Raw genomic sequence first — 25,116 nt, 5'->3', positions numbered from 1 at the left:
TTCGCGAACTTTGAGGCAGGGAAAGGAGGCATTCCGGTCGCCCAGAAGCCTGGAAACGAAATAAAAAGCACTGGGGAACTGAGCGTGGTAGTGGAACCTTAGGATGCTGGGTTGGAAATCCAGTAGGAAGGAAGAGAGGCGACACTTGTTGGGACACGTGACCAGAAGTTACGGCCCTAAACTGCGCGGGATGTAAAAAACGGAGTGGTGAGGAGTCGGTTTGGGGCATGGGATGTGCCGAGGTCAACTGGCCTCCCTTCTCCCTTCTCGTCTTTGAGTCTTCTCAGAGGAAGACGGCTAGGGTGGGTAGGTTGGGGGCGGAGGAAGCTACCAGGAAGATGTAGGCCGTGGCTCACGCCTAGATCAGGAGCGATGCTCAGGGCTTTTGGCGCTGTTTTGGGGTCGCGCGTGGGAGGAGTCTGGGAGCTGAGCGCCAGCCGGGTGCTAAACGAGATTAGAGATCTCATGAAAAGCCGCAAATCTCAGTACCTCTGGAAGAGTTTTCCTGAGTCCCTTCTAATCCAACAATCTCCCTAGTATAAAGAATTACAGTTTCTGAAATTAGATTTGGGTTATAATCTTGGCTTCACCGCTAATTCTCTGAATGGCTTTGGGAAAGTGACTTAACCTCTCCTGCTAATCTGAAAAAAGATGCCTGCAAACTATTTTGTACAACGCTGGCACATAGTGTTTTTTAAAAAGTCTGTATTAGCCATGATATCAGTTGCTCTTTTTATGCCTGAACAGCACTTTGTAGATATTTCTGTTGTGACATAGTATTGTAATTGCAGCATTTGCTTACTTCTCATGTGACTGTGAGGAGCTTGAGGATTGAGAGCCTTTTATCTTTCCGTGTGCTAACCTGTCCCATCCCATTTCTGTCAGCATTTGTTAAAGTGAATGAATGAAGGGAAAACACCTAACAATATGGATAAGTAAAATCGGGAGGAGTAGAGTGTAATATTGTGGTCATTTAGAGGGAAAGTATGTGCCTGTACCTGTGTCTGTGTGTAGAGGTGCTGTTCCAAAATGCATTCACGAAGAAGTTTTGTTTTGTTTTGTTTAGATTTGAGAAGATTTAAGGGAAAGAGCTCTTCTCTGTAGATAATTATTTTTTCCACTAGAATTACTTGAGTGTATGCCCAGCCTTGATGAAAGCCAACAGAGAAACGAAGCGCCTTTTTGTGGGTGGCCTTGGCCAGAATATTTCTGAGGCAGACCTACAAAATCAGTTCAGCAGATTTGGAGAAGTTTCTGATGTGGAAATCATCACTCGGAAAGATGACCAAGGTAAATTTATAGTTCTTCATGGGTAGTTAAAGGCAAATATAACTGAAGTCAAGTATCACAAAATAAAGGAACCCAAGAGATGAATGTTAGCCCTGAACACTGAAAGTGATATGCATCTCATTACATGATACTGTTGTAGTAACCCCCCACCTCCCATCCCTCCCCCTCCTATGCTCTGTAGGTGTTATGTGTGACCTGGAACTTGCCCAGAATTACGTTTCTGAAATCAAAAATTTCTAAATTCCCAAACATCTGGTTTTTGTTTTTGTGGGGTTTTTTTTTTTGGCCGTACGGCTTGCTGGGATCTTAGTTCTCCAACCAGAGATTGAACCCAGACCCTCAGCAGTGAAAGCACAGAGTCCTAACCACTGGACTGCCAGGGAATTTCCAAACATCCAATTTCTGAAACATATAGCTTTCAGTTTTCAGAGCTAAAATTCTAATAATTAGTAGGGTCCTGTTAAGTAGAATATCACTAACATACAAACATGCAAAGTGTTTCCTTAACTGAGTACTTGACATTTTTCTCTTACGTATTTTCTTTTGGAATATTTAGATAATCATGCTTTAAAAAAAAAATGCAATCTTTGTATCCAATGATAAATAAACAAGGTTTTCCTTTGAAAGAGTACATTTCTAAGAGCTCTTTTTTAAATTTAGAAACTTAATGTTTACATTGTTCTCTGCATACGAATTTAATTTTTTTTTTTTTTTTTTAGGAAACCCACAGAAAGTCTTTGCATATGTCAACATCAGAGTAGCAGAAGCAGACCTGAAAAAATGTAATGAATGTTTTCTATACTATTTACCAGTCCATGTCACCATGTAATTTGGAATAACTTTCGTTCTAAATCTAAACATCCACCTTTAACTCATCCTGAGGGACAACCACGATCAAGAGAATTTCCATATCTTACAATTCAGGAGGTCTAGGTTCATTCCATAATGAATGACATATGGTAGCACATTGCCTGTGAGTTTGCTCAAAAATGGCATTCTCAAATAATTTGGTTAAGGAACCACACTTTAATAGAAACTGCCTGTTACACATATCCCACTGGATATTATGAAATACCCACCTCCCCAGTGTGTTCATTTCTCAGGCAACTAATTCTTCTTATTGAGTGCTGTTAGGAGAGAGGTTTAGAATATGCCCTTATAAGATCATATCCTTGAAATTATGAAGTCTCCATCGATAAGTTTAGTAAAGCTGAGGGCCACCTGTGACCTTCAATGAATAAAGAGGGGGAGATAATTCATACTTCCACTGATGTAGTAATGCATTCTAATTATTTGGAGACTGAAAAGTCAAAAGACACTGAGCAGGAAACATGCTAATAGAGAAAGAGGGCCATTGACCTTTTTGTAATTTCATTTGCAAAAAATTGATTCGTTCAGTTAGGAAATAGATATAACAAATATGTTGCAGTTAAGAACACATCAGCTCTGCTGTGTGACCTAGCAGTTTATTTAAACTAGAAGACCCGGTTTGCTTATCTGATGTATAACCAAGATACTGCTTATCTCATAATACTACTGTGAAGATTAAGTTGAATAATATCTTTGTGCTTAGCATAGTACCTACCTCATTGATATTTCTGTTAGTGGTAATTATTAAGGAAGCTAATAGCAGATGTTGAGAAAAATCAACTACTAGGGCACAGTAGTTTAAACACAGTTTAGTTGCTTGCAGCTAATATGTTTGCAAGTTTCACAGTGATAATTAGTATGAGGTGATAAATAAAAGTGAGGTGCTGCAGGATTCCAGTGTGCTCTGATTCACTCTAAGAAAATTACATTAATGTTTTATAGTTTTAGTGTGGGAAATAACAATGAAATGTTAAATAAATACCAGCCATTCGCCACAGATTCCTGACATTACTTTATAAACAAATGACAAATTTTGCTTTATGGTTTACACGTTTGCCTCATTCAAATCTTTCAATTACACGGGGAGGTAGGGAGTGTAAAGATCTAATAAGTGGTCAAGATGAGAATGGGACCTAAGCCTTCTCCTTCCAGGTCTCATTTTCTTTATTCTATTTCCTCTGTGTCTTTGTGATAAGCAGGTTTTCTTTTTTTGGTACTAACTAATTAGTAAAAGCACATGCTGAAATATATTTTTGCATTGCCATGTACTTGGGTACTAATTCTTTGCTTTATAGGTATGTCTGTTTTAAATAAAACAAAATGGAAAGGTGGAACTCTACAAATTCAGCTAGCAAAGGAAAGTTTTTTGCACAGGTAAGATTTGCTCTCCGTGATTTGACCCAATGTTTTTTATATTGTAAGTGGTTTTATATGTTCACTTAATTGATTTGAAACTATCAAATAATGTATTATTACAGTTTTAGCAAATATATGCATTACAAGTAGAGCTAAAATCCTTCTTAACTGTGACTCCCTGTGACCCCCAGACCCCACCAAAGAAGATAATGTAATGCTCCTATATACGTATATTTTAACCCATAAAAATATATACTTATTTCAGCTTTTTAAACACAACCTTATGTGATGATGTAGGTCTTCCCCCTTCTTATAATGAGTGTTTAGTACTATTTTAGAAAATGGCTGTGCCACAGTGTAGTCAGTCATCCCCCACTCATAGACATTTAGACCATTTCCACTTCCTCTTGATAAGACTCTTGAGGATGGTCCCTCTGGGGTTTATGTCAACAAAAGGAGTTGCTATGTCATATAGTTACGCACATTTAAAATTTTAATAGACAGTACCAAATTGCTTAAGTTGACTTTAGGCTGTTAATGAAAGTGTCATACAAAAACATAAAGATAATAGGAAATCCCTGTATGAGAGGCATAAGATTAATTATGCATGTGATTTAAGAACAAGGCAATGTAAAAACTTTTAAAGCATTTTAAATCCTAAAAGTATTCTTAGGGAGAAAAGATTGTATGAGATTGGGTGCTTCCAAAATAGGAGATATTTTAGGAATGTACACATGGAGTGACCCAGAGCGTTTTAAGATTGTTCTGGGCCAAAGAAATGCCACAAGGAAAAATAAGGTCTAAACCAAGTTTTGAGGGAGTGGTCTGGTGACGAAGATGAGAATTTGATTTTGTTCTTCAGCTGGGGGTCTATGTGAACAGGGTAGTGATGAGATTTTCATTCAGCAGCACTTTGCTGCCTATTATATGCAGGAACCGGGGCCCTAGTCCTGAGCAGGTGAGCACACAGTGCTGCTGCCTTGGAGTGTCTATGCAGTTGTGCCTGGGGAGCATGAATCTTGGAAGTTGGAATGTAAGGGACACAGACCAGAGGCAAAGAGGCCAATGAGAATTGGTCAGCACAGTTGACCAGGCCTGTATAAGGTGGCGGAGTTTGAACTGGTAGGTTGAGTTGGCGTTCTGCATTCTCTTTGTTGTGAGAGTAGAAATATTCAAGACTTAGCATATTAGTCTCTGAAAGACACCTCTTCCTCATAAGAGTGAAAAGATTAAGGATAGATAAAATACCAAAAGTACATAAGTTGAAAGGGAAAAACTGAGAGACCCTAAATGATCTCTATAAAGTTAAACAGCTTTACAGTATTAAAAAACAAAACAGAAGCACTGTTAATAGTGTGGTTAGTTATTTTAACTCTTATTTATATTTTCTGTTTGATTCAGATTGGCCCAGGAGAGAAAAGAAGCAAAAGCAAAGAAAGTAAAATCAACAACAAGCAACACCAACTTGTTAGAAAAAATGGGAGTGGTGGATTTCCATGTGAAAGCTGTGCCAGGGACAGAAGTACCAGGGCACAAAGTGAGTCTCCTCTGGTAGCCTGAGTAGCTCAGGAACCAATTCCTGACACCAGGTGACCATGAGCATCATGTTTTAAAGCAACTGCTTTTTTCTCTTGCTTTGAAGCAGTTAACATAGATAGTGCTTTATGGTCTTCAAGTGCATTTACAACTCTTGGGAAAGCACAGTTTTCCCCCATTTTAGAAAAAGAAATCAAAACCCAAGTGGAGGCAGGTCTCCCAGGGGGCATAGGTGGTGAAGAGTGCAGGCAGGTCCGACGTTTGCCTTTTTAATGGCTGTTATTTGTGTAGCATCCTACATGGTTTATATGGGATCAATAACTGCCCCAATTTTCCTTCTTTCTTTTTCCTTTCCTGATACACTTTTTTGAGCACTTGTGTTTCATTATCAGAAAACTAAACCCAACAGTAATCGTGGTCCACTATGAGTTCAAATATTTTTAAGTGACATTTATTCAGTGTGGTTAATCTTTTCCATTTGTGACAAGTATAGTAAATGTATTCTTTTTTTTTTTCTTTTAGAATTGGGTTGTGAGTAAATTTGGAAGAGTCTTACCTGTCCTTCACCTAAGGAATCAACATAAACGTAAAATATCCTTAGCAATTGACCTTTCAGAGAAATTATTGTTTACTACGATGTGGATATTTGCAAAAGTTTACTTCATACCTTTAGAATTTCACTGCCTCTGTCAGTAAATCTTTAGATGTTTGTGTAACAGTTTTTATGTTCCCAATTTCTAAGTAAGGTAAGACCCACCTACCTACATGTATGAAACAATTAGTGGATAATGAGAGAATGTAATTAGGTTTTATGCAAGTGATGCAAATGATGATTGTTAAAGAAGCACGTTGACTTACTAATTTATACCTCATTCTTCTTGTTTGACATGGATTCAAAGCCATTGCCAGAGGAGCTAAAGAAGGACAAGGGAACACAGCACAATCATTAAAGAAGGCTTTAGAGGAAGTAGGATAAGTTTCACATTAATAGAAAAGAGATAGGAAGGAGTCTAGGAGAGAGGAAAATAATAGGTAGAAATGTGTAGACAGGCAGAAGAATGGTGGATGGAGAAATAGTATGGAACCCAGTATGAGCAAATTCAGATGCCCATTCCCCTGAGGAAATGAGGTCAGATTGTCTAAGACCTTGAATTCCTAGTGTCATGGACTTCTGGGCAGAGGGTGTTTTTTGTATTCTTTTAGCTCTAACCCTGTGTGTCATGGGAAGCAGAAGCAATTTCAGGTATTTCAAACAGAGGTGTGTCCTCACTGTTCATGGCTATTGAGGCCCCTGGAGCCCTGGCCACAGCTGCTGGTTCTGCTGTCCCTGCCAGTGGCACTAAAGTCAGGGAAATACTTCTTTCTTCTTCACCTTCCAGCTTCCCACCAATGGTACCACTGACAGCAAAGAGGAGGATTTGGAAGGACAGTGTAAAGCCAAGAGACAATAGACACTGTTTGGCATACCTCATATATAATTGTCCATGTATTCAGTAGTCACTAAATGAACAAAAGGACTTTTCAGTAGTGATAGATTAAAGCAACTTATACTTGTCTATTCATATGTATTAGGAAATCAGCAAATGCCAGCTGTCACTACAGCACAGTGACATTAACTAGAATCTTTCTGGACAATTTCAGCAACAAAGACCTGATAAAGAATTATTAGCCTTCTAAGAAAGACCTATAAAATGCAGAGAGCGAGTAAAATGTGAAATGGATGTCATTGAACTAAGAGAATCAGATCTAGGATGAGGCAGCATTGAGAAAACAGAAATGGCCAAAAAGTTTGAGAATCTTTGAGTCTCAAGTTTGAGATACCAACACTTAGTATAGTATCTAGCTGTGCCCGCTCTGGGTTCCTCTCTATACTCCGCTTTATGGTATTAGCTCAGTGGATAGACTTCTCAGATTTACAGAAAAGTCTTGTGGCCTCTTGTACCTAGAATATAATCTGAATCGGTTTGCTGTGATATACACATGCAACCCAAGTAATTTCTGCCAATTAATAGTGATGGTTCTTGGTTTTCACTCTGGACATGCCATGGACATGTCAGTTCCAAAGACCCTGAGTCACCTAATTAAGTCCTTATTTTGTTTGATAGGAAACTGAGGGTAAAATGAGTCAATGACTTGCTCAAGATTAAACAGTATTCTTTTTGCTTTACCAGTTTGATAGGTTTTTCTGAAACCTAGTGCCTTTGTTTTCTTCCTTGACTGTTGGTGACATCATAAAGTATGATCCCTCAAAATACTGCCACAACCTAAAGAAAATAGGGGAGGATTTCACAAATGCTATCCCTATATCCAGCCTCACTTGGGAATTGGAAGGAGGGAATGATCCTGTGAGTAAGAAACGACGAGGAGAATTCTCTGACTTTCACAGCCCTGCCAAGAAGATAATAAAAGTGCAGAAGAACGAGGGTTCCACTGCATCTCTGGCTTTGAGACCAAAACCTAGTAGCATAATGGAGAGCCCACATTTAATACAACAACAGGCTGCACAAAATACACCTTATAATTCCATTACTCCTAAATCACCCTGTGTACCTGATTCTGATAGTCAGAAACTTAAAAACGTATTTTTTCAGACTTCTGACTTAGAAACTACCAAAAAGAGAAATAGCATGTCTGATGATGATATTGATTCTGAAGATGAATTAAGACTAATGATTGCAAGAGAGGAAAACCTAGAGAAAACTACATGGTCCTCAATAAATGGATCTGAAAATGATCCCTTTGAAGTTGTAAGAGATGATTTTAAATCACATTTTCACAAATTTCATACTTCAACAGGTTTAGGCATCAAAAATAATGTCTTTTGCCTCAGTAGTGAAGATAATGTTATGGGAAATGATTGTGACTCTGATTCAGGAGATACAGATGAAATCATTGCAATGAAGAAAAATTCTGATAAGATCAAACACAGTGTAGAACTTTCACAAACAGAAAAGTATATGCACAAGAAAACTTATTTGAAAAATAGAAAAAAGTGTGATCTTTCTGTTGATTGTATTAAAGTACAAAAAAGAAAAAATAAAGAGACAGCCCTCAGTCACAGAATTAAGCCTCTCAGTTGTGAATCTCCGATTGAGTCCAGTAGCAGTGAAGATGCTGATTCTGTATCAGAATCAACCGAGTCTGAAGGAGATAAGGAGTATAACACCATGATGAAAAACTGTCTCCATATGAATCTAACTTTAGCTGATCTGGAACAGTTGGCTGGCAGTAACCAGGAGGCGCCAAAAGAAGATACTGAGAGCAATGGCCGGAAAACCACTGCCAAGTCTGACAGGGCCTCCAAGAGCCACAGAACTCCAGGTGGCCTCCACAAAGGCCAACAGTGTATTCATCCTGAGGAGATTGTGGCTTCCCTTTTAGAAGGAAAAGAGAACACACATGGAAAACAGGAACCAAAGGAAAATACCTTAAAGCCAAAATTCCAGGCTTTCAAGGGAGTAGGCTGTCTCTATGGAAAGGAAACAGTGAAAAAATCCTTGAAAGAGAGTGTTGCCTCTAACAATATTAATAAAGATCATAAATCCTTGAAACTTGAGGATCCCAGGAGCATGTCCATGAAAAAATGGTCCTTGTATGCTAATAGCCCATCAAGTAAACTGACTCTTTTCCAACATGCAAAGAAGGCAAGTGACTCAAACCAAATTCAGCCTCAAAAGAGACAGTCTACTTTTGAGAGCCAGGCTCACAAGGTGGTTTTCCCTAGCAGTTCAGAAAAGGGAAATGGAAATCCTATTTCTAGTCTATTGCCACTAAAAGATAAGAAATCTTTGAGTCTTGGTGCCAAGACTCTCAGGAGAGGCTTTGATGAAGACTGTTGCCACAGGACTGGAAAGTCAGGAGAGAGCTCCAAAAAGAGGCCTGATCTGTGCAGCCACAAGGCCCCTGAGAAATCACCAGAGGTCTCCTCCAGGAGAGACCCTCAGGGAAGCAAAACTGACTTCCCACTTTCTGTTAATAGTTCATCAGATGTTAATGCTAAGGATAAGCACGCTGAAGATAATCAGAAGCGTTTGGCAGCCTTAGAGGCAAGGCAGAAAGCAAAAGAAGTACAAAAGAAGTTGGTTCACAATGCTCTGGCAAATTTGGTGAGTATATTTTCAGTCTAGGGATTTAACAAGAACTTGTTTCCAAGTCCAACCTTTCTTTCCTACGAAGGTAAGCAGGCTCCTTTAGAGCTGAATGTTTGTGTTTTGTGTCCTTGTATCTTTAGTATATCCGGGTATCGCTTTAGAAGCTGTAACTGATATAGTTAAGTGATATGTCCTAATATGTCTGAATTTACATATAAATCACTTGCCAATGATTCATATCTTACCAAGATTTACTGTAATGAGTCTTTATTCATTCTTTCAACAATTGTTAATTACCTATGAAATTCCAGGCCTTCATAGCAAGTGCTAGATTTACAGAGAGGATCACTGTTAGGTGGTTTGTATTGGCTTACAGTGTGGTGGACAGAAGGTCACAGTTCAGTTCCATGGGATGAGAAAGAAGTACGCCTGTGTGCTCTGACAGCACACTGATACTAATTTGTTGGCAGTGGTGGGGCAGAGGGGGGTGGGGAGCCGGCACTTCCTCAGCTGAACTGAATCTAGTGTGAAAGGATCAGTGGGAATTGGTCTGGCAGAGGTAAAAGGGTACAAAGAGAGAGGAAAGGCATTCCAAGATAAAGGAACAGTTTGTACAAAAGTGAATATTTGCAATCAGTGTGATCAAATGTATAGAGTACAAGATGGTGAGAAATGAGAGAGATAAGTAGGGGTGAGGTGTGAAGAGGCTACAGGGGTTGGACTCTATTCTCAAGGCTGTGAAAAGACTAAAGAACTTGAAGCAAGGGAATGGAGATTAGTTGTGTATATATTGGAACAGGAGTTGGCAAACTAGAGCTCACAAGCCACTAGCCCATGGCATATTTTGGAAGAGCCTCCAAGCTAAGAATGGTTTCTACATTTTTAAAGGGTTTAAAAAAGAAGAATACAGAACCAAAACTATATGTGGCTTGCAAAGCCTAAAATATTTACTCTCTGGCCCTTGACAGAAAAAGTTTGCCAACTTCTGTTTGGGAAAGATGGTTCAGGACATGATGAGAACAACAAATCAAATGGGACAGACAGCCTTTGGGAGGTCTTGAGCCAGAACCAAGGCAGTGACAGTGGGAATATATTTTTAAAATAGCAAGACGGTCCAACTGATGGGACTTGGTGATAAACTGGAAATGGAGAGACAGAAGTTTCTATCTTAGGATGATGGCAGCATTCACTAGATAAGGAAATAGGGTCAGAAATAGACTTGCGAGGGGAAGGAGATAAGCGGTTGTCTTAAGGGTAATGCTTTTGATGCCCACTCTAGGATGGTTATTCAGAGGACAAGCCAACGCACATCATCTTTGGTTCCAACAGTGAAAGTGAAACAGAGGAGACATCCACTCAGGAGCATAACCATCCAGGAGAGGAACCAGTAAAAGTAAGAAATTTAGGGTGGGCATTCCTATACTTTTGCAGATCCATTTCTGCATGTTGCATACCAAGACTTGCATACAACTACTGGGCTCAACATAAAATCCTCTGGGAGCCACAATGAAACCCAGGGCTCCCCTGACCATCACGCGTGGATACCACAGGGGCCTTAGAGATTTTCTCCCACATAAATCTATCCTCCGCATCATCTGCAAAGTGACATCAATATTAGTGAAACCCTGCAGAAGGTGTTCACACATTTAATAACTCCCCCCCATTCCAGGCTGCATTAGGAGCCTCTGGATTTAGTGACCCAAGGGGCCAAGTAGATATCACTGAGTCAGAAGTTTCCATTCTAACCACCATCCAGTCTTTCCTGGGAGATGCATCTGGGTTGTTGTTCCATACATGTGAGGAGGAAGATTACGTAATGAAGGAAATGCTGTCTTGGTTATTAATAAACATTTCTGTCTTTACCTATGTAACAGGAGTCCATGGGTGGAGCCTCTGGGAAGCTCTTTGACAGCAGCGATGATGAGGAATCTGGTTCTGAAGATGACAGTAACAGGTTCAGAATTAAACCTCAGTTTGAGGGCAGAGCTGGACAGAAGGTTAGTGAAGACTGAAAATAATAAAACTTGCAACATGTCCTTATTTTTCAACATAGTCCTTAAATCTAGATTAGTGCAGGCAGACCTTGACCCACACTCCAGTGTTAAGGTGTTTATTTTGATAGTGAGTCCTCCATGACCCTCTCTGATTGGTTCATGGGTAGGTGAGGTTATGCAAATATTAATGTAGTGAATTTCATGGCATGGAGGTATACTTAGAAGGTCTTGTTTATAAGTAATTTCTTGGGAACATGGCTGTCAGTTGTCTTTGTGTTTTGTCTTATAGCTCATGGATTTGCAGTCTCACTTTGGCACTGATGACAGATTTCGCATGGACTCCCGATTTCTAGAAAGTGATAGTGAAGAGGAGCAGGAAGGTAAATGCCTTATTGTCCAAACAAACAGTCCTGATGTCAGAGCTGGGGGACCTTGAGAAGTCATGTAGTCTAGCTTCTTCACTTAACACATAGAGAAACTCTGTACCCCAAGACACTGAATTGTGGAGCTTGTAATCCAATAGTTAGCTTACTCAATACTTCTTGAGTTTGTTTGTACATATTAATTTATTTATAAAATTTTAATTACCTGAAGCTGCCAGAAAAGACAGGAATAGTTAGCATCCACCAAAGGTGCCATCTTCTATCATCCTGTTCCTGGCATTAGAGAGAAGGCAAGGACCCTACCTGGCAGTAGATCAGGTCCTGGTGAGGCTGTGGAAGACAGTTACATCACGCTTGGCTTACTTAAAGGAAGTGTTTATCTTCCAGCATGCATGCTGGGTGCAGGTTTTTAAAAACAATGTACCATTGAATGTCACTCTACGTAGATTCATCCCATGTGAATATATCTAACAGCAGTGATGCTACCAGAAGCATCCTGATTCTGCTCTTACTTCCTATACCATTTTCTACACCAGTGGTTCCAAACTTTCTCTACAAGATCTTCTACTCTTATCCTTTGCAAAAGACCTTACCTCCTACCATCCTTACTTGAGGATGGCCACCTCAAGTGAGCTCCCTGCTTTCCTTTCCAATCTCAGAACTACTCTGTCCTTAACTTTTTTCCTCTTCGTGAGTTAATCTAATCTGCATCTTAATCTTCCTCATTCATACCTCCTTTTAACCTCCTTTCTTATGCGCATCTTCATACTTTCCCTTTTTTCTATCTCTTCCCTCTTTCTACAGACATAGGTCTCATAGGTTCAAAAAGCCATTTCTTCAACCCTGCCAGTTTTCAAGTTGCCACTCCCATCTTTTTTCAGTTCTAAACCTGAAATGAAAAAATAAATTGCACTAATTTAGAAGCAGTTGGCTTTTTATTGAAAATACAACCTCTGGAAATGATGCTCTTGATTCTTTGAAGTGATTATTGTGTATATTGTACATTTCTGAAAACAAGTGTTCAGAGAGTAAGTTCTCCAGGATCCACAGCAAATTATGTTTCAGAGCTTCTCACTCAAAATTCCATGTTGAAAACAGGAATGGACAGAACCTTGGGAATAGCCTAGAAGCTATACATAGAGTTTACTTTCTAACTTCTGCCACTTTTGTCTGTCTCTTTACAACTCTTCAGTATGCGTTCCCTGCACGTACTATCTGGTTCACCAGATGCAGTGGCACCTTCCCAAGCTTCTTCAGCCTGCCCGTACCATTTGTCACTGTTAATCATCCTTCTTGAACTGTTCTCTTCCCTTAGCTTCCATTGCACTATAACTTCCTTATTTTCTTCTTAATTCTTGGTTCCTAATTTTCCCTTTGCCTTTAGATATGTAAAGGTTCTGTAAGTCCCTGTGGCTTTAACCTTCTTTTGTGCATGAATATTTTCCAAATCTGGATCATCTTTGCTCCTGACTATCCTGCTGAGCTCCCAATTATTCTTTTCTCAATGCCTGATGGATATTTCTCACAGGCGTCCCTGAACGCGTGTTAAAACGCAGCAGATCCCAAACTGAATTTACTCTCTCTCAGGTGCTCTGGACCCTTCTGTTTCTGTTGATGGTACTTCCATTCTTAGGGCAGTCAGACACAGAATCTCTGTCTTTTGTTTCTTTCCTTCCCAACTTTTGAGACTGAATTTTTTGTGAGTTGCACAAAGACTGTCCTGCAGGTAAGCAGCCTACAAATACCTCGCAGCCAGTCTACAAATACCTTAAGCCCTTTCTAGCATTGTGTTCTTTTTCCTAATGGTCAGTATTAGGGTAAAATTGAAAGTACCATTTTTTGAAGTCAAAAATTGTTGAATATTAACAGTTTCATATGGTTTAACCTAATGCAATGTAAACTCTTTGAACTTTCTTATTTCAATGTATGTGTTCATTTTTTCACTTGCCTGGCATGCACTCCTCCCTCCTCAGGGGATCTACTTGTCTTTCCTACCTTAGACTCCACCTGGTTTATAAAACGTTTCTTAATCCAATTGAACATAATCTTTACCTCTTTTGAACCCTTAGACACTTTGGGGTCATCTCTATAGAGAACTATTCAAATCAGCATTTTATTCTGTTTATTTCTGTTACTTGGTTGTTTATATCCTGCCATAATTTGAAAAGGTCTTTAAGGCTTACTTAGACTTCTTTTGTATTTCTATCTATAATCCAAACTAGCTGTTAAATGTTTAACTTTGTTCTCTGATATTTGTCTGTTTCTAGTAGCTAAGGATAACAAGCTTCTAGGCTTCCACAGTGCCCTGTGTGTAGGCTTTCTTCCTGCAATATTTAGTACTGAATCTAAAGGCTAAAGTAACTGTCTACTAACATCATATTAATAGTCAGTAAAATTGGCATCTTTCACTATTTTTCATGTTTAGATTTACATGTAATTTAGATTAATTTTTAGAAAGTTAAAAAAATCAAAGAATCTCTGATCACTTTAGTTTTATAATTAGTATATTGCTCTATTACATTTGTCAATCTTTACCTTAAAAACTTTTAGACTTGCCACTGAAAGCCATTAAATTCAGATTTCATTTGTATAATTACAAACAGAAATGGGAATTTTGTTTGCTGGTCATGCAGTTTCTAGATTCACTATGACATTGGGGATCTTGGGGATAGGGAGGTTAGCAAAACAAGGTTTAACTTTTCTTCTTCCTATCTTAATGTGCTTTGCACATGTTTACGTGCTTGATAAATATTTGATCATTGAGACTTCTCAGGTTATGTTTGCCAAGAGATTACTAATTATCCTCTTCCCTCTAAGAAATAAATGAAAAGAAAACTGCTGAGGAAGAAGAGCTTGCTGCAGAAAAGTTGAAAGCCCTGAATGTTGTGCAGAGTGTTTTGCACATCAACTTAAGCAGTTCTACAAGCAAAGAATCAGTAGCTGCTAAGAAATTTAAGTATGGTTTATGTTTCATCCCATTCTGCCCTCTTTTCCTTTGCCATAAAATGAGGCCATTTTAAACTTCCTGGGGAGAGCAGTTAGCAACATGTATCAGACCCTTAAAATTGTACTTACCTTGACCTAGTGATTCACTTCAAGAAACTAATCTTAAATTATTTCTGTATTTATTATTAGTAAAAAAAAAATTGGACAACTGTTTAAATATTAATAAATGTAACTGTTTACTATGGAAAATTTCCAGCATATAACTTAGAGAGACTAGTGTAATGAAACCCCTATGTACCATCACCCAGCTTCTACAATCACCAACATGTGACCAGTTTTCTCTTTGATACCTTTACTCACTTCCCCCTATTTGCCTCACTGAAATATTTTATGCAAATCCCAATAGCATATCATTTTATCCATATATATTTTAGTATGTTTAAAATAATATTAAACATTTTTAAAGATCCAGGACAAGAAGTCAAAACTAGATAATTTAAAATATGATTGCTTCTGAGGAACTCCTAATACATTTCTTTGATATTATGTGCCTTTTTCTTGCTCAAAAAGTGGAATTGCCCTGGTATTGCATTATAATTTGCTATTAGTTTTTTGCATTAATATTCTGAATTGTCTCTTCCAACTTATCACTCTCCTTTCTTTAATAGGGACATCATACGTTATGATCCAACAAGGCATGACCATGCCACTTATGAAAGAAAAAGAGATGATAAACCAAAAGAAAGGTATATTAAGCTACTACTTTTAGTAGCAGGTTCATATGAATTAATCTCATTTCAGACAGTGAGAAAAGTAGATAGTAACCATTATCACATCCATTGGTCCCCATTGTATTTAGTTTAAGAACAGGGAAGGGAGAAAGAGAGCAATTATTGATGTGGTGGAGAGAGTCTCACTTTTGGCAAAGGAATCTTCATGCATAGAAATGATGATATGTGCCCCTTCTTTAGTCGGTGTCTTCTACCTACATTAATTTCCTGTGGCTTCTGTAACAGATTGGTGACTTAAAAACACAAAAATTTTTCTCACAGTTCTGGAGGCTGGGAGTCTGAAATCCAGATTATTGGAAGAGCTGTGTTCCCTCTGGAGATTCAGGGGGAAAAAACTCCATTTCGTGCCTCTCTCTTAGCTTCAGGTGACTGCCAGCAATCTGGTATTCCTTGGCTTGTGACTATATTCCAGTCTCTGCCTCCATCTTCACGTGGGCTTCTCATTTCTATGTGTCTCTCTCATCTTTGTGTCTGTTATAAGGACACTTGTGATTCCATTTAGAGTCTGCCTGGATAATCTCTTCATTGCAAAATCCCTAACTTTATTACAAAGACCTTTTTTTCAAAATAAGGAAATATTGACACGTTCCAGGAATTAGGGCCCGGACATATCTTTCTGGAGGCAACCATTCTATCCACTGCACTACTCTAGTGTGGTAGGAGCGTCTATTTCTTATAGATATGCTGTGGCAAATATTTTTTTGATAAATATGGCAAATATATGGAGCAACCAGTAACTTTGCCTGATTTAATTTCTTGATTTCCTGCTATTTAAAATCACTAAAGGCACTGTGGTATCCTGAATTAGATCCTGGAACAAAAGAGACACTTGTAGAGAAACTGGTGAATTGGGAACAGAGTCTGTGTTTAGTTAATAGTAGTGTACCAGTGTTAATCTTTTAGTTTTGACAATTGTATCATATCTATGTAAGATGTTACCTTGAGGGGAAACTAGGTGAAGGTTATTTGGGAACACTGTTTCCAGTTTTTCTATAAATTTAAAATTATTCCAAAATTAAAGGTTTCTTTTAAAAAGAATCACATACCAGACCAAAGTAGAACTAATATAAACGTTCCCTGCAATGTAGGATTCCAGATTGCAATGTGATTCTGGGTAGTCTCTGGAGAGCTTGCAGTCAAAATGTTGCTTGGGGCTTCAGTCTCCAAAGGCCTGACTAATCCTCGCGATGTACTTCCAAGATGTCTCACTCACATAGCTGTTAGCCAGTTCCTCACCTTGTTGGCTTCTCCATTAGGCTGCTTAAGTGTTCTCATAACACTGACCCAAAAGAGAGATAGAAGGAGGAAGCCACAGTATATTTTATGACATAGTCTTAGAAGTCACACAGTGACACATCTGCCTTATTCAGTTTTCTTGAAATAAGTCACTAAATCCAACCCATACTTTCATAGGGGAAGGGGAGATTAAGCACTTCTTCCTGAAGAGAGAGGCACTGAGGAATTTGTGGACACATTTTAAACTACCACAACCTGTCCTCTGGTTGAAAATTGTTTTATATTCCTGCCATATGCAGAACATGCTCAACCCTGCTCTAGACTCCCCAGAAGTCTCACCTTTTTATAGTGTCAGTTCAAAATCTAGGATGTTGGGCTTCCCTAGTGGCGCAGTAGTTGAGAGTCCGCCTGCCGATGCAGGGGACGCGGGTTCGTGCCCCGGTCCGGGAAGATCCCACATGCCATGGAGCGGCTGGGCCTCTGAGCCATGGCCACTGAGCCTGCGCGTCCGGAGCCTGTGCTCCGCAAGGGGAGAGGCCACAACAGTGAGAGGCCCGCGTAACACCAAAAAAAAAAAAAAGTTTCTCTCTGTATGATAGGCTCCACCAATAAGATGATCATTTAGGGCATTATTATTTTAGGTAATATAGTTTGAATATTTGGCCTAGTAAATAGAGCAGACTCTAATAGAAAAGAGGATTTTAATCTTTTACTAACTGAAAACTCAATATTGGAGACTGCCGTGTAACTCTGGTTTAAGATCAAAGAGAAAAACATATTCCTAAATATAGAGCAGGTTGATGGTAATAGAAAAATTTCATTCCCAAACAGACTAGATTTAGCACATTTATAAGGCGTTTCTAAAACAGAATTATGACTAAATCCTTTAATGCCAGTGTCATAAAACTCATAGAATTTTAGAATTTGAAAAAGTCTTATAAGTCATGTGGTTTAACATGGTTCATTTTACAAATGAGGATACTGAGGCCCATTGCAGTTAAGTGATTTTCTTACTCATAGCTAATATCTTAGATGTGACTTCTGAAATGTAGTTCAGAGGATAAGAGAGAGGAGAATATGATTCTTGTTTAATACTTGGAGCTGTTTGAAATAGTTTTGTCTATAAAAAGCTTTTTGGTTAAGGTTCTGCCTTTATGAGTTTTATATGTAGATCCTCTTGGTTGTTGAAAGGATGGGACTAAAGTTATCCAAGGTGTTTTTTTCCTGATTTCTGGAAATTTTCCAAAAATTGGCTTTTTTTGTGATGCACATATCTCTATATATGTCAATGCAGTAAAGCAAAACGAAAGAAGAAAAGGGAGGAAGATGAGAAGCTACCTGAGGTATCTAAAGAAATGTATTATAACATTGCTATGGATTTAAAACAAATATTCCAAACTACAAAAGATACCATTGAAAAGGAAGACAACACACCTTGGAATGAGGACTCTGATGGAGAGAAAGCCGAAGTAGTCCAGGACCCTACAGCTCTGATGACTGGGGATGAACAGCCCAGCGGGTTCACATTCTCCTTTTTTGATTCACACACTAAAAATGTAAAGGAAGGTACTTTTTTTTTTTAAACGTTTTCATTTAAAGCGGTTTGAACTTAATTGATTGAATCTACTGTAACTGTAATGATTTAACATTAGCTGAAGAAAGGATTCTTTCTTCCATCTATATAAACAGTATTACAGTATTGCAGTCAGCATTACATGACCATAAATGTACTGTGCCTAGAGCTGTGTTTAACACACTAAGAAATTGTTCTTGCATTTGGAAGCAAACTTCTAGATAGCTGCCATATGAAGGGAAGCCGGAGAATAATGTGCAGCATCCCTTCTAATGTTGAGTAGAAATAGTCATGAAGAAGTATAAGAAGTCATATATTTAAAAAGCTTTGTATCTTAGATGCAGTTGGAGAAGCCATGACTTCAGGAAAACCAGTGCTATATGGTAGGGAAAGGGGAGAAATAGGTAACCCTGGCTCTATACAATTATGCTATGTCATCAATACACCAGTTGTTTCAAACTTTATCCTTGGAGATTTGCCAGAACCTAGAAAAAAGTATCAGCACCAGTATAGACAATTTGGCATTCCATTTCAGGAGGTTTACCTCTGAAGTCCTACATAGTCTAAAAGTTAAAAACACCTATTCCTTAGGCAGTTGCTCCTCACCTAGTGTTTAAGATGAACTGTAGCTTTTCTGGAAGTTCATTGTAAAAAGCAAGATATACCTATACAGGAGAATACATGCACAGCTAACAATAAGCTCTACTTTAAAGATCAGCAGTTAAAGTAGTATCCATGTGTTTAGCAGGTGAGTATTAAATGCCGGCTTTGTAGTGCTCCAAAAGGATGTATAGCAATTTAGTAGTTTTTCCAAAATTGTTCTAAATAAGACACAATATATCATTGCTCTGCTTACTTCATTCTCTTGCCTGTGTTGTCCATTTGAGTACCAAGGTCAGTCCTAAACTGTTGAACAGAGTTGATATGATATAGATACTGTCTTTAATTCTTCTAACTTTGAGAGCCAAGTGTGAGAAATTGGCCTTGAAGTGAGTACTAAGACACCTCAGCAATCTGGGAGATGTGTTTTGTGTACTTAGGAAATTATGAGGACTTGTGAGGAGATCACCCACATCTTATAGCAGAAGCTTTTTCAGAAGTTTTAGAAAGAGGCTTTGGGAATTGAAAATATAAAGATATGTTCCTTTTCTCATTTATGAATAAGCAGGAAGGCAACCTGGTTTCACTGCATCATGTTACAGTTTAGGCTTCTCATGCTAGCACAGGTGCCATGCTTTCTTTTTTCCTTTTAAATAGCGTTGCTCATTTATAAACCTTTAGTTTGTATATCTTTTTATAGTGTTGCTATATTCCTTATCAGATCACCCTAGCAATGCCCAAAAATATGATAATAGCTTCTCTCAATATTTGAAAATCTAAAAAGATACTACATATTTTGAATTAATGATTAAGGTATTTGAAATTTAGAAATATGAGTGCATGGTGAAAGTAAACAAATTAGTGTGTCCACAAATAATCGGTTGTTAGGTTACAATTCTGTCATCTTTCATTGTCATGACGATATAGAGACCTATAGAGTTGAGGCAGTGAAACCTGGGAAGATTGCCTGGCAGGGAGACCCTCGTTTCCAAGACAGCAGTTCAGAAGAGGAAGATGTTACTGAAGAAACAGATGACAAAAAGCCCAGCCCTGGGTAAGTAGTGTGTTTCTGTGCAGGTTTATTTCATAATTCATAAAATCTGAGTTAGACATGCTTTAGAAATGTTATAGAAGTATCTAAGCTTAGCTTCTCAAGACAATTTTCTTTTTTTGGCTCCTTTAGAGAGTTCTGTAGCCTTTTTGTAATTAGGAGCATGTTTCCTTTTCCTTGAAATTTGGATAAACTGGGTGGGGGATATGACGTGCATGGGGAAGAAAACTTGCCACTGAAGTCCTTGATCTGGAAAGAGTATGCTTCAGCTCGTTGGCTGCTACCACATGGGAAACACTGGCAAATTGGGTAGCAATGCTGGGGTGAGAATATCAACAATCAACACAGGGAAGATAAAGTGTGTACTTAAGTAAGTCTTCGTTACCAAAGTTTCAGGTAGAAGAGAAGAATGTTGAATAGAGAAAGGGTGGTATCACTTTAACTCAGGAAAGAAAAATGAGCAAAACACAAAGCACATATATTTAAGGAATAGTTCATTTATACTTACAGTGTAAACATTTCTTAAATATTGAAATTAAGTGGCCAATTCTCTCTCTCTTTCTCTCTCACTTCAGAGAAGTATCATTACCCGAGAAAGAGACCACTAGATATTTCTTTTTCTCTAAGAATGATGAGAGACTTCATGGTAAGTCAATGTTTTGATTAAATGGTATAGAACAGGTAATAGTACAGCTCTCACCATAGCGCATTCTGATATACTAACATGCATCCAAGTAAGAACTGATTAGGAAAAATTCTGATCCTTTGCAATGTCATGTGCTTTAGCCCCCTCTGTTAGACAGATGCATGTTGACTTGCAAAGCTCTGGAAAACTGAAAGCTCCCACTCGCCACCTCCCTCACTTGTTCACTAACCTCAACAAGGGCTTGTTTTGTTCCAGGGGTTTGCTGAGATACTAGACGTACAAAACTCCTAAGTCTTTAGTACCCTAAAAAGTTCACATGAACTATCTCAATGTCTTGTAATAACCTATAATGGAAAAGAATCTGAAAAAGAATATATATGTATAACTGAATCACTTTGCTGTACACTTGAAACCAACACAACATTGTGAATTAACTATACTTTAGTAAAAAAAAAAAATAGAAAAAAATTTCACATGAAAACTCTGAGGCTGTTGATGAACTCATTTCTTTTTTTTTTTAAATATATTTTATTTATTTATTTTTGGCTGCATTGGGTCTTTGTTGCTGTGCGCGGGCTTTCTCTAGTTGCGGCGAGCGGGGGCTACTCTTCGTTGCAGTGCGCAGGCCTCTCATTGCAGTGGCTTCTCTTGTTGCAGAGCACTGGCTCTAGGCGCACAGGCTTCAGTAGTTGTAGCATGTGGGCTCAGTAGTTGTGGCTCACGGGCTTCAGAGCACAGGCTTAGTAGTTGTGGTGCACAGGCTTAGTTTCTCCTTGGCATGTGGGATCTTCCCGGACCAGGGCTCGAACCTGTGTCCACTGCTTTGGCAGGCAGATTCTTAACCACTGCGCCACCAGGGAAGGCCCAGTGAACTCATTTCTTAAGCCTAACACAAACAGAAGCCAAGTTACATAGTAGTAAATGGTTTATAAACAGTAAAATCCTTGCAGTTCTACATTTTCATTTTGTAAAGAAAACAAGATATTTTTGAAAATTAGCATAAATTGGCTGGGGGCGGTGGGGGAAATGGTCTTAACTAGAATTGAAGACCTTGATAATGCCAGCACTAGAATATTGTCTGTTTTAATATTAATGGGCTGTCTTGTCCTTCTTTATTTTCCCCTTTTAGGTTCTGACTTATTCTGGAGAGGAGTGGGAAGTAATATTAGCAGGAATTCTTGGGAGGCCAGAACAAACAGCTTGCGTATGGTGAGTAGTTGTATTTTCATATTAATTGTCTCCATATTAATTTAAAAGATATGGTGTTATCTTGTGTTAATATTTGCCTGGTGTAAGAATATAGGAGGGCATGAAACTTAAGATAACTGAGAACATGACTTAAATGCTCAGAATGATAGTGCTGGAACAGAAGTTTTAAGTTGTTTAATTCATTCAACCCATGGTGCAGTAAGGAGACTGAAGAGTGGCCCCATTGAGTGACTGGAACGAGTTCTGGCCATGCTTATTAAGTAGCAGGAAATCATAAGACTTTTGAAAGACTGAATTACAGTTTCCATTGTAAACACTTAAAGCCAAAAGTTTGAATATCCCCTGTACATTCCAAGTGAGCACTTCCAAAATGGCTTCTACAACCCTGACACTGAATAACCTAAATTTTACTTTATAGTTACTAAACACCTTGGAAAGTATTTACCACTATTTTTAACAAAGGCTTTTGGTTTTATGTTTTTCTAGGACTGTCGGAAGAAACATAAAGATGCCAAAAGGAGAGTGAAACCAAAATAATAAATGTCATCATTAGTTTTGATACTGAATGTGAACAAGGCTCACCTGTGGAAATTGGAGTGATCTAGAAAATAAGTTTAGCTGACAAAGAAGAATTCAGAGTGAAGGAATATTCAAAATCTTATCTGGTGGATATCATTCTGGTTGCTTTCTTTTCCTGTAGATTTCCTCTTCATTTGTTCCTAATTACTTCAAATAATTAACCTGAACATTTTTTTTTAATGAAGCACAAGATAGTCCCTCAAAATACTTTTCGTATATAATCTCTTTGCCCTCCATCTTCAATAACTAATGGCTATCTTCTGACACAAGGTTTACATAAAGCCTTTTAAAATATATGGATCAGAGCACTTGTATTTTCCAAGTTACGTTTCGTGTGACTTATACTTGAAATATTTCTGATTGTATCAAATACACCTTACCTCCATCTTGTGGTTTTTGTTTAAGATGTTGAAAACAAATCAGCCTTGAGTTCTGTACTTGTGTCTTGATGAATAAGCTAACTGAAATGCAGGATATTTCAGACCAGCATCATGGGAGAGTTCTGTGAGGACCAGAAAAGGATGCCAAATGCAGCGTTTTCCTGTCCTTGGCCTCCATGAATTGAGGCCAAAATTCAAAATCTCAAAATTCTAATTAGACTACAAGCTTTTGAAAAATCCAAGTGTCTGAAAGATATGTAGTCACAGTTAGGAGTCAGGACCCTGGGTCCAGATAGGGAAGCAGACTTAATACCTCATTAAATCAATGTGGCTAGGATTCAAGACAGATAAGCCTCTATCAAACTGGGCTCTGTACAAAATTATGCTATATATAAAGTCCCAAGGGATTATCATTGAGCCATACTGTGTATATCTGAAATTAAGTATTTATTGATTTACATCTTGATCAAATATAAACTCTGAGGGCTGGGATATCACCTGGTTTGTTAATGGTTACGTCCACACTGCCTAGAACTATGTCTAGCACTAAGTGGGTGCTTAGTAAACAGAGTCCAAGGAACTAAGTAGTTGAAAAGTCATTCGAGATTCCTGTGTTTCCAAGACTTCAGACTTTGTGTAAAACAGAAAGCACCACTCAGGAGAATAAATAATCCAAATATTCCACCTTCTCTTGATGTTGATTATATTTATACCTTCTTATCTATTGCTGCATAGCAAGCCATCCCAGTAACAGTTGTTCATTTTCCTCACAAATAAGCAACTTGGTCAGGACTCAGTGGGGACTGCTCATCTCTACTCCGTGTAATATCATGTGAGTGGCCCAGCTGGGGCTAAAGGATCTATTTCTAAAATGGACTGCTCACTCAGTGCCTGTCCATTGGTTTCCTCACAGCATGGCAAATAGGTTTCAGGAGTAGGAAGCAGATGCTGCCAGTCTCTTAAGGCCTAGTCCAGAAATTGGCTCAGTTGTTTCCACTGTATTCTACAGGTTAAAACACACTGAGCCCACCCAGACTCAAAATGAGGGGACATAGATCCTCACCTCTCAGTGAGAAGTCTCCAGAATTTTTGGCCATGTTTAAATTTGTTACACCCACCTTCTCCAGAGCAGACAAGTAACATCAAGCAGCCTTCTGCATCCCCAGTTTCTGCTCCCCAGATACAACCACATTCAAAACTTTGTTTCCTCTGATATTTATCACTGAATTTCTAACTAACATGCTTATGCTGTGATTTCTTGGTTTTTCAGTTTTAGACATTAAATTTAGACATCATTTTAAAATACTGGGCTGGCCAAAAAGTTCGTTCGGGTTTTTCCATAATGTCTCACGGAAGACTCAGATGAACTTTTTGGCCAACCCAATAATTAGACCTATCATCCCCACCTTTTTTTCCCCTGGACACATCTGTCTGGAAGCCCTCTGTCCTGCTCTAATCCTGGCTGTCTGGACAGATTATAAAAATGAACTGAACAGGTGGCAACTTGAAGAATGTGAAAATTAAAACACATTCCAAATACTTATAGTTAATAAGGTAAAGACACTACTAAATATATGTGTTCAAGTAAGTTAAGTTATTGGAGAGTCACCCCTTTGGGCAAGGACATAAAATCCCCTACTCTAATCCCTTTAGGGTGCTCCTAAACCATGTATGACTTGAATGAATGCTCCACAGACTATCAAAGTGTTCTGAAACTTATCAAGGAATGCCTTATACATATTCTCAGATAGATCAGTTTTTTTCTGTCCTTTTATTGGATACACTAAGAAGTTACATACAGAATTACTCTCAATTTGTCAAGGGCTAAAATTTCCGTCATAGTCTCTGGTGAGGTCTACTGTCCTTTGCATGGCTCTGGATTCCGTGGTTTTTAACCAGCAGATCCAAAAGGTGCTGGGCAGGCTCACAGCAGTGATAATAAATACATAAGTAAGCAGACTAATATGCAAATAATTTTGTTTTCAATACAGGAAACAATTATTCTAAAGCTGGTTGTCAGGCATTTCCTTCCTTTTTGTTATCTCTCTCCATATGGCTGTTACCATCATTTCTGCAGTAAAATTTATGAGACCTCTGCAGGTGGCACTGAAGGACACAAAAGGAGAGGCTTCTCTGAACACCACTGACCACCAGTGCTTCAGCTCCTCGCAGACCATGTTGTGGCCTCTGCATTTCCCCGAGAAACAGGAGGGTCTCTTCAGATAGGTGGGTCAAGAGTTTTAGTATACAACAGAATTATCCAGGATGCGTGTTAAGATGCGTATTTTTGTGACCCACCTCCAGAGACTCAGCAGGCCTAGTCTATGCCCTAGGACTCTGCATTTTTGCAGACTCCAAGGTGGTTTGGTGCAGGTCTCCACTACACCAGAAAACATAGTCCTAGTGCCTAGGGCTGCTTTCCTTAACAGTCATCTAGTAAAGCAGCCTTGAGACTGCGCACTCACGGCCCCGCAGTATAATTACTGAGGCTACTATCGTTGGATTTGGTTAACCCCTGGTGAAATGCATTTACGTCTTGTGAACAGTGAAGTGAACACCGACAAAGGCTGTGTAACAACGCCCAG

General features: G+C 38.7%; 1 protein-coding gene across 6 annotated transcripts; it reads left to right on the top strand.

Moving 5' to 3' along the window:
* Positions 1–81: 81 nt before the first annotated feature.
* NOL8 (nucleolar protein 8) lies at positions 82–22,536 on the top strand. Of its 6 annotated transcripts, none has more exons than XM_027098316.1 (17): positions 82–207; positions 1,067–1,290; positions 2,010–2,072; positions 3,456–3,534; positions 4,918–5,053; positions 5,575–5,643; positions 7,281–9,158; positions 10,423–10,536; positions 11,018–11,140; positions 11,427–11,517; positions 14,338–14,476; positions 15,135–15,212; positions 17,788–18,059; positions 19,594–19,720; positions 20,293–20,363; positions 21,493–21,572; positions 22,059–22,536. In XM_027098316.1, exons 2-17 carry the CDS (start codon positions 1,152–1,154, stop codon positions 22,107–22,109), a joined length of 3,510 nt encoding a protein of 1,169 aa, XP_026954117.1. In that variant the 5' UTR covers positions 82–207; positions 1,067–1,151; the 3' UTR covers positions 22,110–22,536. The 6 variants fall into 6 exon arrangements, with proteins under 6 accessions (XP_026954117.1, XP_026954115.1, XP_026954116.1 ...); XM_027098314.1 differs by having other exon boundaries at positions 169–302; XM_027098315.1 differs by having other exon boundaries at positions 171–306.
* The last annotated feature ends 2,580 nt before the right edge of the window (positions 22,537–25,116 follow it).

The sequence above is a fragment of the Aethalodelphis obliquidens genome, unplaced genomic scaffold, assembly GCF_003676395.1.
Source record: "Aethalodelphis obliquidens isolate GAN/ISIS:26980383/991018 unplaced genomic scaffold, ASM367639v1 scaffold122, whole genome shotgun sequence".
Classification (NCBI taxonomy): Eukaryota; Metazoa; Chordata; class Mammalia; order Artiodactyla; family Delphinidae; genus Aethalodelphis; species Aethalodelphis obliquidens.
Note: the sequence above shows the minus strand (reverse complement) of the source record. Positions and strands in the feature narration are given on the sequence as shown.